Source organism: Crassostrea angulata, chromosome 8, assembly GCF_025612915.1.
Source record: "Crassostrea angulata isolate pt1a10 chromosome 8, ASM2561291v2, whole genome shotgun sequence".
Lineage (NCBI taxonomy): Eukaryota > Metazoa > Mollusca > Bivalvia > Ostreida > Ostreidae > Magallana > Magallana angulata.
This window is the reverse complement of record NC_069118.1, coordinates 37,740,535-37,754,966: the sequence shown is the minus strand read 5'-3', so window position 1 is coordinate 37,754,966 and position 14,432 is coordinate 37,740,535. Positions and strand designations below refer to the sequence as shown.

Genomic DNA, 14,432 nt, shown 5'->3' with positions numbered 1-14,432 from the left:
ATTTAAATTTTAATAACTGTTCAGAATTACAGATCATTAAATATGATATATCAAATTTGATGATTAGAATAGTGATTGCAGCAGTTCAACGAGCATCACAATGCGACACTGATTATACAACAAAATTCATTGTAAGAAGAAGATGATGAAAAAAAAAAATCATAATATGGAATAATAATACATGTATATGGTATGTGTTTTTATTGTTGATAACAACTTGCAATTCTACATGCAATTACATGCATCTTTAGTTAAGTAAACGTACAGATAATAACCCTCCCGTTGCGAATTCCAGTAGTTTGCTGACGACGAAAGATAATCCAGCCCGTATACTATTTAGAATTAAATTACCGCCACTATATTCATCACGGAAAGCTCTTTGTTCTGAAAAAAACGATAATGAAACACGTTTTGATAAGGCACTTTATCAAGACGGCACAGCAATGTTTTATAATTCTTACCTTTACAGTAAAATATATTATAACTAGAGCAGAGCTCGTGGCAAAGCCACGAGTAGGTCTTCCGTTGTTGCTGCGAGTTGAAAATATATGTGATGTGGTGTCAAACGATTATAATTACTAAACTTTCTGTTCTGCTTTTGTTATAAAAACGTGTTGTGATTGAAAGCCTGCATATAAAACGTGTATTGAAAAAGAAAATAAGAAAATGTTTTAGGAAAACTATTTGTCGCACACAGTTTATGTAATCGTAACAAACATTATTTAAAAAATGAGATATTTAATGGCGAGTTAAATTTTCAGAGGGTAGCAAGCATTGTTGTAAACAGTATGTACTCATGGGTCATGTCAGGCATTGTGTTTTTTTTTTAAAACCGAACCCGTTTACAAAACACGTAACCTTTTCTCTAAGATAATTTCTTTATTTAAATATTTCTAAATTTTTAAAAACAATGTACAATTTAGAATTGTTGCGTGCTGACAAAATTTACAGACCCTGAAACGTACTACTATACCAAAAAAGCGTGCGACTTACGTGCAATAAACGTTTCGTGTTAACCGTTTAGCGTTTCGTGTAAACCGTTTAGCGTTTCGTGTAAACCGTTTAGCTTTTCGGACAAAGCGTGCAGAGTTTCGGACAAAGCGAGTAAATCGTTTCGACCAAAGCGTGCGAGAACCATGTGAAACGTTCATCAGATTTCATTCGGAACTCTCTGACAATTTGTTTCAAAATGGCGCCCGTGTTTTACATTACATGTAATTTAAACTGTTTGCAATTGGCAAAACTCTTTTGTAGGTATTTACATGAAAAAAAATCTAGAGGAAATGATATACTTATCTTTTTACAAAATTGAATTTATTTTTAACAAACAAAAGAAAGGTATATGTATTAAAAGGCGACTAGTTACAGACTACATGTATATATAACGTTTTTATACGATGTTTCAGTACTGGTCCAGTCGTTTTACCGGTAACGAAAATTTGCCAGTATCGAATAATATTTAGAAAAATTACTAGTGGAAGACGAAGTTGAGGTTTTAAAAAATCCTAGCTAGGTAATTATAAAACAGAAATAAATATTCTATCAGTGCGTGAAGTTGTTTGCCACTTTGTATTTTGGAGAGGATTTATATAGGCTTTGCCTGTTGCCTAATCCATTTGATTACTCAATAAAATATGTTTAAATTACACTGGCGTCGGAAGCAAATTGAAAGTGGGGGGGGGGGGGGGCTAGACTAATCCTCAGAGAAAAAGCGGGGGGGGGGGCTGAACCCTCTATCACGCTATGTTTCTAATGATTAGGTTTAACTTTGCAGAAAAAGTGCGGGGGGGGGGCTAAGCCCCCCCCCCCCCCTAGCCCCCCCCCCCCCCCCCGGTTCCGACGCCTATGAATTAAGTTGTTTGCCATTTGCACGATTATTTACCGAATTGTTTACAAATTAAAAATGTGACCCAGATATGAGCTGCCGGAAAATCAAAGCAGAAAAAACGAAAGTGTGAAAACAATTAAACCTAACTATGAAAATAAGTTTGTTATTGATCCCCATTTAGTGGATAATTAGTAAATATAATTCATTTAAAAAGATAATGCATCATATCAAATAAAAATGGAGCTTTGAATGAAATTACGACTTCAAATAGAACCACGTGTAGTTTTCCTAGTTTCGGTTCATTGCGACAGAAGTATTATTTGGCTGCATATATTGATAGATATACGGGAAAAACAAAGGAAAATGGCAACTACTTATCATCAATTACTATTATAAAGTGTTTTTATGAAAATTCAATATTAAAAGTAACGCAAATGAAAACTGTTCAAGTCCAGTTTTAATTTGACGGGAAAACGGTATGATAAAGATAATCATATTATTTGTTTAAAAGACATATTCCCACAATTGTTTTTCCTTCTTCATTTATAAGTCCATTAACATGTACCTCTTGTATATTTTTGAAATTAATTCGCCTCAAAATATTCGGTCAGAAGTGATAAAGGGCGCTTAATTCGATACTGGGAAACGAATTCGAAACTAGGAAAATGGAGGGGGTGTTGAAATTACTTCCTTTATATTTTCGGAAGTTTGATACTACAGTTTAGAAGGACAAAGAAACGCGATTTGAACATAAAATAAAAACATTTGGAATTCCGATAATAATAGTTGCATGCACGACGAAACCGCACACTGATTCGTTACCGGTAAAATGACTGTACAATATTAAAATTCGCTATACATAAAAAATATTAAATACAATTAGCAAAACATGATTTCTGTTGGAACAAGCCTTAATCAACTTTAACTTACACGAGCATGTTTTGATAAGCTTGTTATTTTTTTTATATTTATTTACATCGATTAATCTTACTAAGACTATTCGGCTTTGTATAAGCGGCACACATAACCTCGGACATCGGGTGAGACCTGCACCTGGCTGAACCTGTCAATCAAACTCTGTGTATTTGTTTTCATTGGATGGTCAAGCGTATCTTTTTTTGTCAATAGCCAATGGAAAAATTAATGACTTCAAGGTAATCGGAATCAGTATTTGTTGAAGCACACAATTTAAATGATAGAAAATTTATTAATTATTTGAACAAAATTAAATGTAAACATAGAAAGAAAACATACTGATCATTTCTATGAATTGCGGGAAGTAAGTTCTTTGGAATCCCGATTATAGATATTTTTACAAGTAATTATTTTAATTATTTAAACCACTGTTAACGGAAAACAAGAAGTCTTAGAAGTAATTAACGCACAGGGATTTGCATACAATGTACACAGTCAAGCAATTAATTATTATGGGAATCTTTACGTATGGTACTTAATTCAAATAGATCATGATAATCTATACACTGTACGCCGTTATACATGTACATGCAAGGAGCGCCAGTAATATATACGAAGATTGAGTCAAAAATTTAAATCATTTTTATTTCTTGTTCTTTTCAATACAATGTTAAATTACTTTGGAAAAAAAATCCCAAATAGTAATTACAACTTTCTTTTTTGTTTTAATCATTTGAATTTTTTCTGAGGTACATGAATATGTACAGAACATATTTATTTACGCGAATGATACGACATAGGAAAAAAATTATCAGATGTTTGTATGACATTGTTTTCTAACGAATGTAACTAATTTAATTTTAAATATTTTTCCACAGTTTCAATGTAAATAACATCAGATTTATTTACTGTTTGTATTTTTACATCGTATTCTCTGAAACCAATAAAAATACTAATGTTAGAAGAAATATCAAATCCCGCCGAATACTGAAAACCCGATTTCAGTTTGTAATCATACGGATTTTATTTTTGGTATTGACTATTGAGTTACGGTAACATTTTTTCTGGATGATTTTTAAAATTTATTATTTTATGTAGTAAAAGCACCATTCCAATTGTTACTCAATTAACATAACAATTGATGACCCAGGGCTATATATGTTCTGAACTGTGTGCGCTGAAGCGACACACGATTCTCGGTCGCACGTGGCGATTGAATTAACACAGACTGACCGAATAAACAAACGGGTGGGAAAGTGAAACAAAATGTTACACATAAGAAGAAGTCACCAAAAATGATTTTCGACAGATCTTGATGTCGTTTCGTCAATCAAAAAAACAAAAATACAGCGTGAGCTCCTGTCAGCGGGGCGGAAGGAGGAGGGGGGCGGGGGGGGGGGGGGGGGGCAGCAGCAATGAGTTCGCTTCCACAATGAAACGAACATGTAGAAAAACTACAGAAGTGGTTAATATGTGACAGATAGAATCTAATCTAAAGTTGTTTAAAACTCATGTGAATATTCTTTTTAAATAATCATCGAATGCCTCAACTCAGGACATTCTTTTATCGTGCTAGCACCTACCGCAAACATGTAACATGGAACTTTGATTATAATTTGATTTTTAAACTACCTTGTACGCTATCGTATACATCAATGCTTAATCAACTGTACAAGTAAAATAAATCTATCTTTTCACCTTAAACCAATGTAATAGTTGAAAACACTAGAGCAGAGCTCGTGGCAAAGCCACGAGTAGGTCTTCCGTTGTTGCTGCGAGTTGAAAATGTATGTGTGTGAGAGAGAGAGAGAGAGAGAGAGAGAGAGAGAGAGAGAGAGAGAGAGAGAGAGAGAGAGAGAGAGAGAGCTAACTGGTTAATGGAGTAAATTATAGATGACGCAGATGAGTGAACTATCTATCAACAATAGTTATAGTATAAAGTGACAAATCACGGTCTATAGTATGTCCCAAGTTATTGCTTCCATCAATTTTTGATGATTTTTAATAAAAATACACATACCTATGAAAGAAACACAACTGATATTGATGAAAGGGAATATATCCAAGATATCTTCATTGAACAATTTTCACTCATAAAATTTCACAGGAACGAAAACAATTTTCTTACGGAGATTTATAATGGGAAATGTTTACATCTTTTCTCCATTCGGAAGTACTCGGGATACCTCGCGCAATTTTTTAACGTTATCATCTGGGCTTATTAATGGCTGATGCAATGCAAAATCCCTGTAGACTTTCAATATTGGGATGTGTATTGAAACCTGAAGTGGTATAGTGGTATATTTCAACACATATAATCTGGACATTTTTCATATAAGTGGATGAACGTAGTTTGAGCACAAAGGCATTTACTATTATTGAAATATCAAGCAAAAAGTGGTGGAAGAAAAAACTCGGGACATGGTATAGTATATTTTATAAATTTATGAAACTTTGAAGTGTTTTGAAATCCTTTAACCAGGGAACAACGATGTCTATATATAGATCAGAAATAGGATAAGGTAATGTCAACCATCGAAGACTGTACGAATATTTAAGAAACTGTTTTTATTACAAGTGTTACCGTTAATAATCAAGTCAAAGTTTGCCGAATCTTCCTGGAATTAAACATAGGTTGTAAATTTATTTCATGGTTACTCAGTGTGAAACATTCTTTACCTTAGACGTTTTACTTTTCCACTAAGCATCCGCCTTCGTTGCCTTTCCTTTACACTACATCTAAATTCATCATGTTCATAAGTGATCATTCGTTCGCATTTCAAAATATTTAATGTCCGTATTCTCGGACTCCATGCTAGGAAATTTAGTTGGATATAAGCTACGTCATTCTTATCCATGTGCATGTTGTCGACGGCGTGCGGCCAAAGAAATTTTCACAATCGTTCTTTAAAACGCTTTAAAGTTATACAATATAGGATATACATGTAATTTTTCTATACAGACCTTAATTAATTTGTTTGCACGTTTATAACTAATGATTATTCCGTTATCGGCACGCACCACTTATAATTTACTCAATTCTCTCTCTCTCTCTCTTCTTTCTCTCATTCAAGTCACGAGCGGCAATGTCTTAACTCCGCCCAGCTACGATCTGATTGGACAAAGGTCAGTCAAAACATTAGGTAGAAACTTTTCTGGAGTAAACCCCTATTAAATGCTTCAATGTACTTCGCTGTAACTTAAACGATCATGTTTTGATAAGCATATATATTTTTTTATTTATTTATATCGATAACTCTTACTGAGACCATTTGCCTTTGTACAAGCAGCACACATAACCTCGGACATCGGGTGTCTCCTGCACTTGGCTGAACCTGTCAATCAAACTCTGTGTATTTGTTTTCATTGGATGGTCAAGCGTCTCTTTTTTTTTTTGTCAATAGCCAATGGAAAATTAATGACTTCAATGTAATCGGAATCAGTATTTGATGAAGCATACAATTTAAATGACATAAAATTTACTAATTATATGAAAATTATTAAAACCACTGTTAACGGAAAACAAAGAGTCTTAGAAGTAATTAACACACAGGGATTTGCCTACAATGTACACAGTCATGCAATTACTAGTAATTATTATGGGAATCTTTACGCATGGTATTTAATTCGAACAGATTATAATAATCTATACACTGTACGCCGCTACACATGTACGAAGCGCCGGTAATATATACGAATACTGAGTCAAAAATTTAAATCATTTTTATTTCTTGTTAATTCTTTTCAATACAATGTGAAATTACTTTCAGAAAAAAATTCCGAAGTACTAATTACAACTTTCTTTTTTGTGTAATCATTTCGGTTTTTTCTGAGGTACATGTACATAAAATGCTTATTTATGCGCGAATGATACGACATAGGAAAAAAATTATCGGTTGTTCGTAGAACATTTTTATCTTACGAATGTGACTAATTTAATTTTAAATATTTTTCAACATAATCAATGTAAATTATATCAGGTGTATTTACTGTTTGTGTTTTTACATCGTAATCTCTGAAACTAATAAAAATACTAATGTTAGCAGAAAAAACAAATCCCGCCGAATACTGAAAAACCGATTTCAGTTTGCAATCATACGGATTTTATTTTTGGTATTGACTATTGAGTAACGGTAACTTTTTTTCTGGATGATTTTATTATTTATTATTTTATGTAAAAGCACCATTCCAACTGTTACTCAATTACATAACAATTGATGACCTGGGGCTATATATGTTCCGAGCTGTGTGCGTTGAAGCGCCACAAGATTCTCGGTCGCACGTGGCGATTGAATTTACACAGACTGACCGAATAAACAAACAGGTGGGAAAGTGAAACAAAATGTTACACATGAGAATAAGCCACCAAATATGATTTTCGATAGATCTTGATATCGTTTTGACAATTAAAAACATTCAGCGCGAGCTCCTGTCAGCGGGGCGGGAGGGGGGGGGGGGGGGCAGCAATGAGTTCGCTTCTACAAAGAAACGAACGACCATGTAGAAAAACTACAGAAGTGTTTAATATGTGACCGATAGAATCTAATCTAAAGTTGTTTAAAATTCATGTGAATTTTTTTTTTTTAAATCATTGAATGCCTCAATTCAGGACATTTTTTTATCGTGCTAGCACCTACCGCAAACATGTTACATGGAACTTTGATTATAAATTGATTTTTAAACTACCTTGTACGCTATCTATATATCAATGCTTAATCAATTGTACAAGTTTAATGAATTTATCTTTTCATCTTAAACAAATATAATAGTTGAAAACATAGTAAAATATAGTTGTGTCCGTGCAAAATATGAAACATGAACGCGTGATAAGGTACATGTAGAAGAACACGAACCGACCGCGGATTACTTGTCCACTCGCGCTGGTTCTCCTCAGCCATGTGCGAGGGATGGTTTACTATTTGTGTGTGTGTTTGTGTGTGTGTGTGGGGGGGGGGGTTGATTAAAGACATTATTTGAGCAGTTTTTAAAATATTTTACATAAACAAACTAACCATTAATTTATGTCTTACGATGTTTACAATATGGAGTAATATCGATCATTAATATTCATTTACACTCAATTGTTCAATTAAATAAATACAAGATGGACAAACTTTTATAGCATTAAATTAAAACAGTTCCTGTTTTTACGGCTATATTAACTCAAACACGTTCATATGCATGTAAGTGTGCGTCGCGGTGTGAGAATCTTGTGTATTAAATAACCGCTTAATTACCGCTAGGTAGTGCAGCCGTGGCTGATCTCATCGGCCGTGGGCGAAGGGTATATTACGTAAAGGTACATGTACAACGCACAGACAGGCACAGCTCAGAACCCAGGAAGATTTGAAAAGTTTGCAGTATAATGACCATACTCTATCAAATAGAAGTTATTTATTTCAAACTTAAAACCCACAATTGATCTGTGTCTATTATTGCTTTAGATTGAGTATGACATTGCTTTTATTAATTAACTGAACGATTTCTTAATTGACACCCAATCGTTTAATCCATAAAAAAATTATGTGTAATCAAAACGAAACCAATTCTTGAGTTCGCGGCTAAATAAACTCGTACATGTATATGAGAGACACAGCTCTCGTGTATTAGATAACCGCTGACCGCTAGGTAGTCCAGCCGCGAGCATGGTGACCGAGTTTCTCGGCCGCGGGCGAGGGAGAGCTTACGTAATGGTACACACACACACACAGCTCTGATTCAGGTAGATTTTAAATGCATGGAGTTAATAAATAAAATGTAATGCATAGAGTTTTTTTAATTCCATATTTTGTTGTTTAATAGAAAAGAAAAAGAATGTTTTGTTTTCCAATTGCCGTTTTTAATGATTGTGCACTATAAGAACTTAACAACAATGACTTAAACTCCTAAAAAAAAAAAAGCATGTACTCCAACAATAAAAAAATTCTTATAAATTAATGCCTCCTGTATAAACCAGCATACTTTCTGTGGCAACTTTATGCCAGTTGTACGCACAAAGACTTTCGTTAACTTGTCAAATGAAAACAGGTACATGTCAACATGTAAAGCTTTTTACACTCATACTACACAAATCACTTACAAAAAAAATATTGTTACGACCTTTATGAGATCCCAACAAACAACTTTTCCAGCGACAGCCATATCAAAATCCTAACCGTTTTTGAGTTATCAAGCAAAAACTTTTAGGGGCTGTCGGCCCTTAATTTAAGGGGCCAGCCCTTTTTTATTGGTGTCAAATGAAAGCCCTTGATATTCTGCACAACTTTTATTCTACATGTTTTAACAAATTATTTTTTGTTTAAAAGATACAAAGGAAAATATGACTAAATTTTCGCACTCTTCCGAATCCTGTTTTTTAACCCCCTACCTTTTCCTAAATAAGGAACGAAATCCAAAAACAAAAACCGATGTATACAACTTCAATGTCTTTGCTATCCAAATTCGTTGGATTCCCATTCCCTGCTATCATAGTCTCGGAGCCTTTGTCTGGAAACCAAAGGCCCTAAAAACATTTAAAAGGGGAATAACTCGTTAACGTAAAGGGAATTCTAACTTTTATGAATTGATGAAGATAGTGTTTTGTAAAGTCCATTAGCCCTGAAAATTTGAGCAGAAACCGTTCAGAAATGAGCACGATATGAAGCCTCAAAGTTCGCGTCTAGGAAGAAAAAAAAAAAAGAAAAATAAGAAAAATCTTAACCCGCACAATAATAGAAAGGTCTTCCGTTGGAAACGGAAGACCTTAATAATAAAATATAGTTGTGTCCGTGCAAAATATGAAACATGAACGCGTGATAAGGTACATGCAGAAGATCACGAACCGACCGCGGATCACTTGTCCACTCGCGCCGGATCTCCTCAGCCATGTGCGATATATGTGATTATCATTTAAATGTTCAATAGTTAGGGGTTGTTGTTGTTGTTGATTTAAAGCATTATTAGTACAGTTTATAAAATATTTTACATTAACAAACCAACCATTAATTTATGTCTGACGATGTTTCCGATTTGGAGTACTATCGTTCATTAATATTCATTAACACTCAAATTTAATTAAATAAATACAAAATGGACAAACTTTGGTTACATAAAATTAAAACAGTTCTTGTATTTACGGCTATATTAACTCAAACACGTTCATGTGCATGGAAGTGGGCGTCTCGGTGTGCGAATCTTGTGTATTAAATAACCGCTACATGTATGTAGTGCAGCCGTGGCTGAGATCCTCGGCCGTGGGCGAACGATAGATTACGTAAAGGTAAAACGCACAGACTCGCACAGCTCAGAACCCAGGAAGCTTTGAAAAGATTGCAGTATAATGACCTTACTCTATCAAATAGAAGTTCTTTATTTTAAACTTAAAACCCACAATTGATCTATGTTTATTATTGATTTAGATTGAAAATGACATTCCTTTATTAATTAACTGAACGATTTCTTAATTGACACCCAATCGTTTAATCCATAAAAAAATATGTGTAATCAAAACGAAAACAATTCTTGAGTTTGCGGATAAATAAACTCATTTATAAGAGACGCAACTCTCGTGTATTAGATAACCGCTGACCGCTAGGTGGTCCAGCCGCGACAATGGTGACCGATTTTCTCGGCCGCGGGCGAGGAAGAGCTTACGTAATGGCACACACACACAGCTCTGATTCAAGGTAGATTTTAAATGCATGGAGTTAATAACTAAAATGTAATTCATATATTTTTTTTAATTCCATATTTTGTGGTTTACTAGAAAAGAAAAACAATGATTTGTTTTCCAAATCCCGTTTTTAAGGAGTGTGCATTATAAGAACTTAACAACAATGACTTAAACTCCTAAAATAAAGCACGTATTCTAAAAAAAAAAAAGAATTCTTATGAATTAACGCCGTTTGTATAACCAGCATACTTTCGGCGGTAACTTTATGCCAGTTGTACGCACAAAGACTTTCGTTAACTTGTCAAATGAAAACATGTACATGTTAACATGTAAAGCTTTTTACACTCATATTACACACATCTCATACAAAATAACATTGTAACGACCTTTATGAGATCCCAACAAACAACTTTTCCAGCGACAGCCATATCGAAATCCTAACCGTTTTTGAGTTATTAAGCAAACACTTTTAGGGGCCATTGGCCCTTAATTTAAGGGGCCAGCCCTTTTTTATTGGTGTCAAATGAAAGCCCTTGTTATTTTGCACAACTTTTATTCTACATGTCTTAACAAAATATTTTTCGTTTAAAAGATATAAAGGAAAACATGTCTAAATTTTTGCACTTTTTTGAATCCTGTTTTTTGTCCCCCTACCCTCTCCTAAATAAAAAAACGTAATCTAAAAACAAAAACAGATGTGCACAACTACAATGTGTCTGTTATTCAAATTCGTTGGATTCCTATTCCCTGTTATCATAGTCTCGGAGCCTTTGTCTGGAAACAAAAGGCCCTAAAAAAATTTAAAAGGGGAATAACTATTTAACGGAAAGGGAATTATAAATTGTATGAATTGCTTAAGATAGTGTTTTGTAAAGTACATTAGCCCTGAAAATTTGAGCAAACAGCGTTCAGAAATGAGCAAGATATGAAGCCTCAAAGTTCGCGTCTAGGAAACAAAAAAAAAAAAGAAAAATAAGAAAAATCTTAACCCGCACAATAATAGAAAGGTCTTCCGTTGGAAACGGAAGACCTTAATTATTTCAAGAATTGAACATATATTAAGACAAATTGATATGCTGCATCTTAAGGAAATGTAGACTACGTTTTTATATGACTGATTCTTACCTGTTCTCAAATTATGCATTTCCTTGTCCATTTTTGTGACATGCCTTACTAACTTTTGCATTTCTTCCACCGTGTTTTGTAACGCATCATGCAAAGAACTTGCTTTGTCATCGAGGTCTTTCAAAACGTCATCCCGTGTCTTTACATCAGTTTCTGTTTTTTCTATTTTAATCTTTGTGACTTCCTGCTTGTTTTGCAAGCGGTTTATTTCCTTTTGTAAATCTTCAGTTTTCTTTTTTTCTTCATTAAGCGTCGAAATCAAATCCCTAGCTGAATCTTTCATTTGCAAATCCAAACGAAGCAATTCCTTTTGAAGATCCTCAGATTTACTTTTCTCTCGATCCATATGACTTTTAGATTCCGTTCTTAAATCTTCTATTTGCTTTTCCAGTTTGGAAATAGTGTTCAAAAAATGTTCATTTTTCTTTTCTTCAGCACTAACTTGGCTTTTGAGTTTGCTTAGATTATGTTCACACCACTTAAGTTTGTCATTGAAAGCATGCAACTCAAAAACAACATACCCTGCAGGTATAACCAGAAGGGCCAAAATTAGCCATGCGTTTTCCATATTGTTATAATTATCGACAAAAACTTTATATTACACTACAAAGCTGCACGATTGTGGCAATTCACGTTTCCATTATCTGAAGATAATCGCTGGTCATATTGCACTATCTTGGGTTAGCAAGGTCAACAGAAAGACAGTGTTATTGCAATAAAATTGTATAGAATAACAACAATTACTGTGGTTGAAGTATGCTGTCAAATGAAATATCATAATGGCAGACTGATAGCGACGGTAAAGATCACTCTGGTTACACCTGCATGACTGATAATGATAACGATTTGTTCAAAATTGTGTTGCCTTGTTATCTCAAAGACTCTCATGCGGTACATCGGTCTACCCATAAAGATAAAAAACGAACCCCAAAAGATTCAAAACTGTTTGATTTTATTAACAAAGGATAGCTTAAAGCTATACACGCTATAACTTACGTCAATTTTGAATGACAGTGAAAACGCATGTGTTTGTCTACTTATAAAAGTTATCCTTAATCTGTAAATTACAATGGTGAATTCCATCTAGTTACAAAGATATAGATTTTTAATTGTTTGTTTTCCTGCCAGGAAAATATACCTTTTCATGAATATTGATGAAGGAAGAGCAAACCGACCTCACTGCGCATGTCCGCGGAGAACTAGGTGGTCGTTATTGTTTGCCTAATTAAATATCCAACTTGATTTTTGATATGCTTAACAGTTGTTAATTTGAAATACATACATGTATAATGACAGGGTTGGAAATAAGAGCCCGCCCGACCGCCCGAGACGGTCTGTTTCTTAAGCGGGCGGGGGCGAAACTTCAAAAGACAGCCCGGCAGTCGGGCTAATTTTAATAGCCAGTCCTAGTTGAAAACCGACAATTTCTATTTTTAAGTTATTTACCTCATTCACAAAAAGTGCAGACAATGTCGGTTGTTAGGTTTCGTTGAGAATTAGGTAAGCTCTACAAGTTGTAATCTATTCGCTCATTGGTCTGAATGATTGTTTTAGCCAACCAGTGTTCACAATACAATTTTGTTATGCACTATTGCAATAGAAGCAACATGGTAGATGATGCGCAAGTTTTTGAGTTTATCGATTCCCAAAAAGCGTTCCTTGATTGACGCTAAGGGAAAAAAATATACAACTAAAACAAAAGACGCCGATGTACAGTTCCGAGATGGAAAGTAGAATTTGAATGGCTGATAAGTTATGAAACACATGGGAAGCTCGTAAACAATGTCGAGGGTGGATAGGTTGTACACCACTTTTATTTTTTACGATATATTCTGACCAAAATTACGCATATTTAGATGTGGGTAGTTGATTTTAAACAATCTTCTGGCGAAATCTCCCTTTACAACTTTAAAAACAATAAATCATAAACGATTTAGTAGCAAATAAACACAAAGACACAAGAGTTTACTCGGAGACATCGAAGTTACTCATGTGGTTGAAAATCAAGTACAAGCATTTTATCCCCTGTGCAAGTAATTTGCATAAGAATATCAAGTTACCTCATATTTTTACAAAAGCGGAAAAATTATGCGTTTTCACCGTTTTTATCTCATTGAAAATAGAGCCCTGTCACTGGCGGAAAACCCCTCAAAACAAACGAGAAATCTGTAATTATTTTGCTTTGACCATATTTTGAACCTACAGAAAAATAGTGTTGTGAGACCAAAACACAATTAGCAGTTAAAAGGAGTGCATCTGACCGAATAAATAAATTTTTATCACATTTATTTACAGTTGTTTTAATTTAATCCCTTTCAATATTTGATATCATATTATTGTCAATCTTTGAAATTGTTTAGAAGGTTCATGATTATGACATTGTTAGCTGGCTTCTAAAGGAGGGTTTATAATTATATAGTACATGTAATTGAATAGTTTAATTTTTTCAGCATGTTAAAATTAATAATAAGCATTCTTTGGGTTATGTTTAGATATGGTTTCAAATACTTGTAAAAGTTAAAGATTTCGAGGGGCCTGTGTTACAGATATAAATATTAAGCTTTATGTATAGTTCATTCATAATAATGAACATTTTTATCAGGACTGGCAGATTTTGGGCAGGGCTGGTAACTTTAAAAAGTTACCAGCCCTGTGGCTGGCTGCTATTTTTGGTGAATTTCCAACCCTGATAATGAGTAAAATACGTTTGTCATTCACGATATCCTTACTTCTGCATTAACACTTATAGGATCTATAAATAGCACATAGGGGAAAAACACAGGTCTACGTCATTTTTTTAAAGGAAGTATTCATATCTACTCACAGGCTTGTATTTTTTTCTTTTGTTTGTACTCGTATATCGGACAAATTTATGCTTTACTGAAAATATCCTTTCCTTTGTGAAACTATCAC

The 14,432-nt window shown here is 34.0% G+C and overlaps 1 protein-coding gene across 1 annotated transcript; it reads right to left on the bottom strand.

Moving 5' to 3' along the window:
• Positions 1–224: 224 nt before the first annotated feature.
• Positions 225–11,868, bottom strand: LOC128158059 (uncharacterized). Its single transcript, XM_052820745.1, has 2 exons — positions 11,520–11,868; positions 225–384 (listed from the first exon to the last, which is right to left on the bottom strand). The coding sequence occupies exons 1-2, from the start codon at positions 11,863–11,865 to the stop codon at positions 248–250; spliced, it is 483 nt and encodes a 160-aa protein (XP_052676705.1). The 5' UTR covers positions 11,866–11,868; the 3' UTR covers positions 225–247.
• Positions 11,869–14,432: the final 2,564 nt, after the last annotated feature.

Coding starts and splice junctions, on each gene's coding strand:
- LOC128158059 (XM_052820745.1), bottom strand. CDS start 11,865: ATGGATCGAGAGAAAAGTAAATCTGAGGATCTTCAAAAGGAATTGCTT. Junction 385..11,519: donor AATGCATAATTTGAGAACAG/GTAAGAATCAGT, acceptor CGTTTTTTTCAG/AACAAAGAGCTTTCCGTGAT.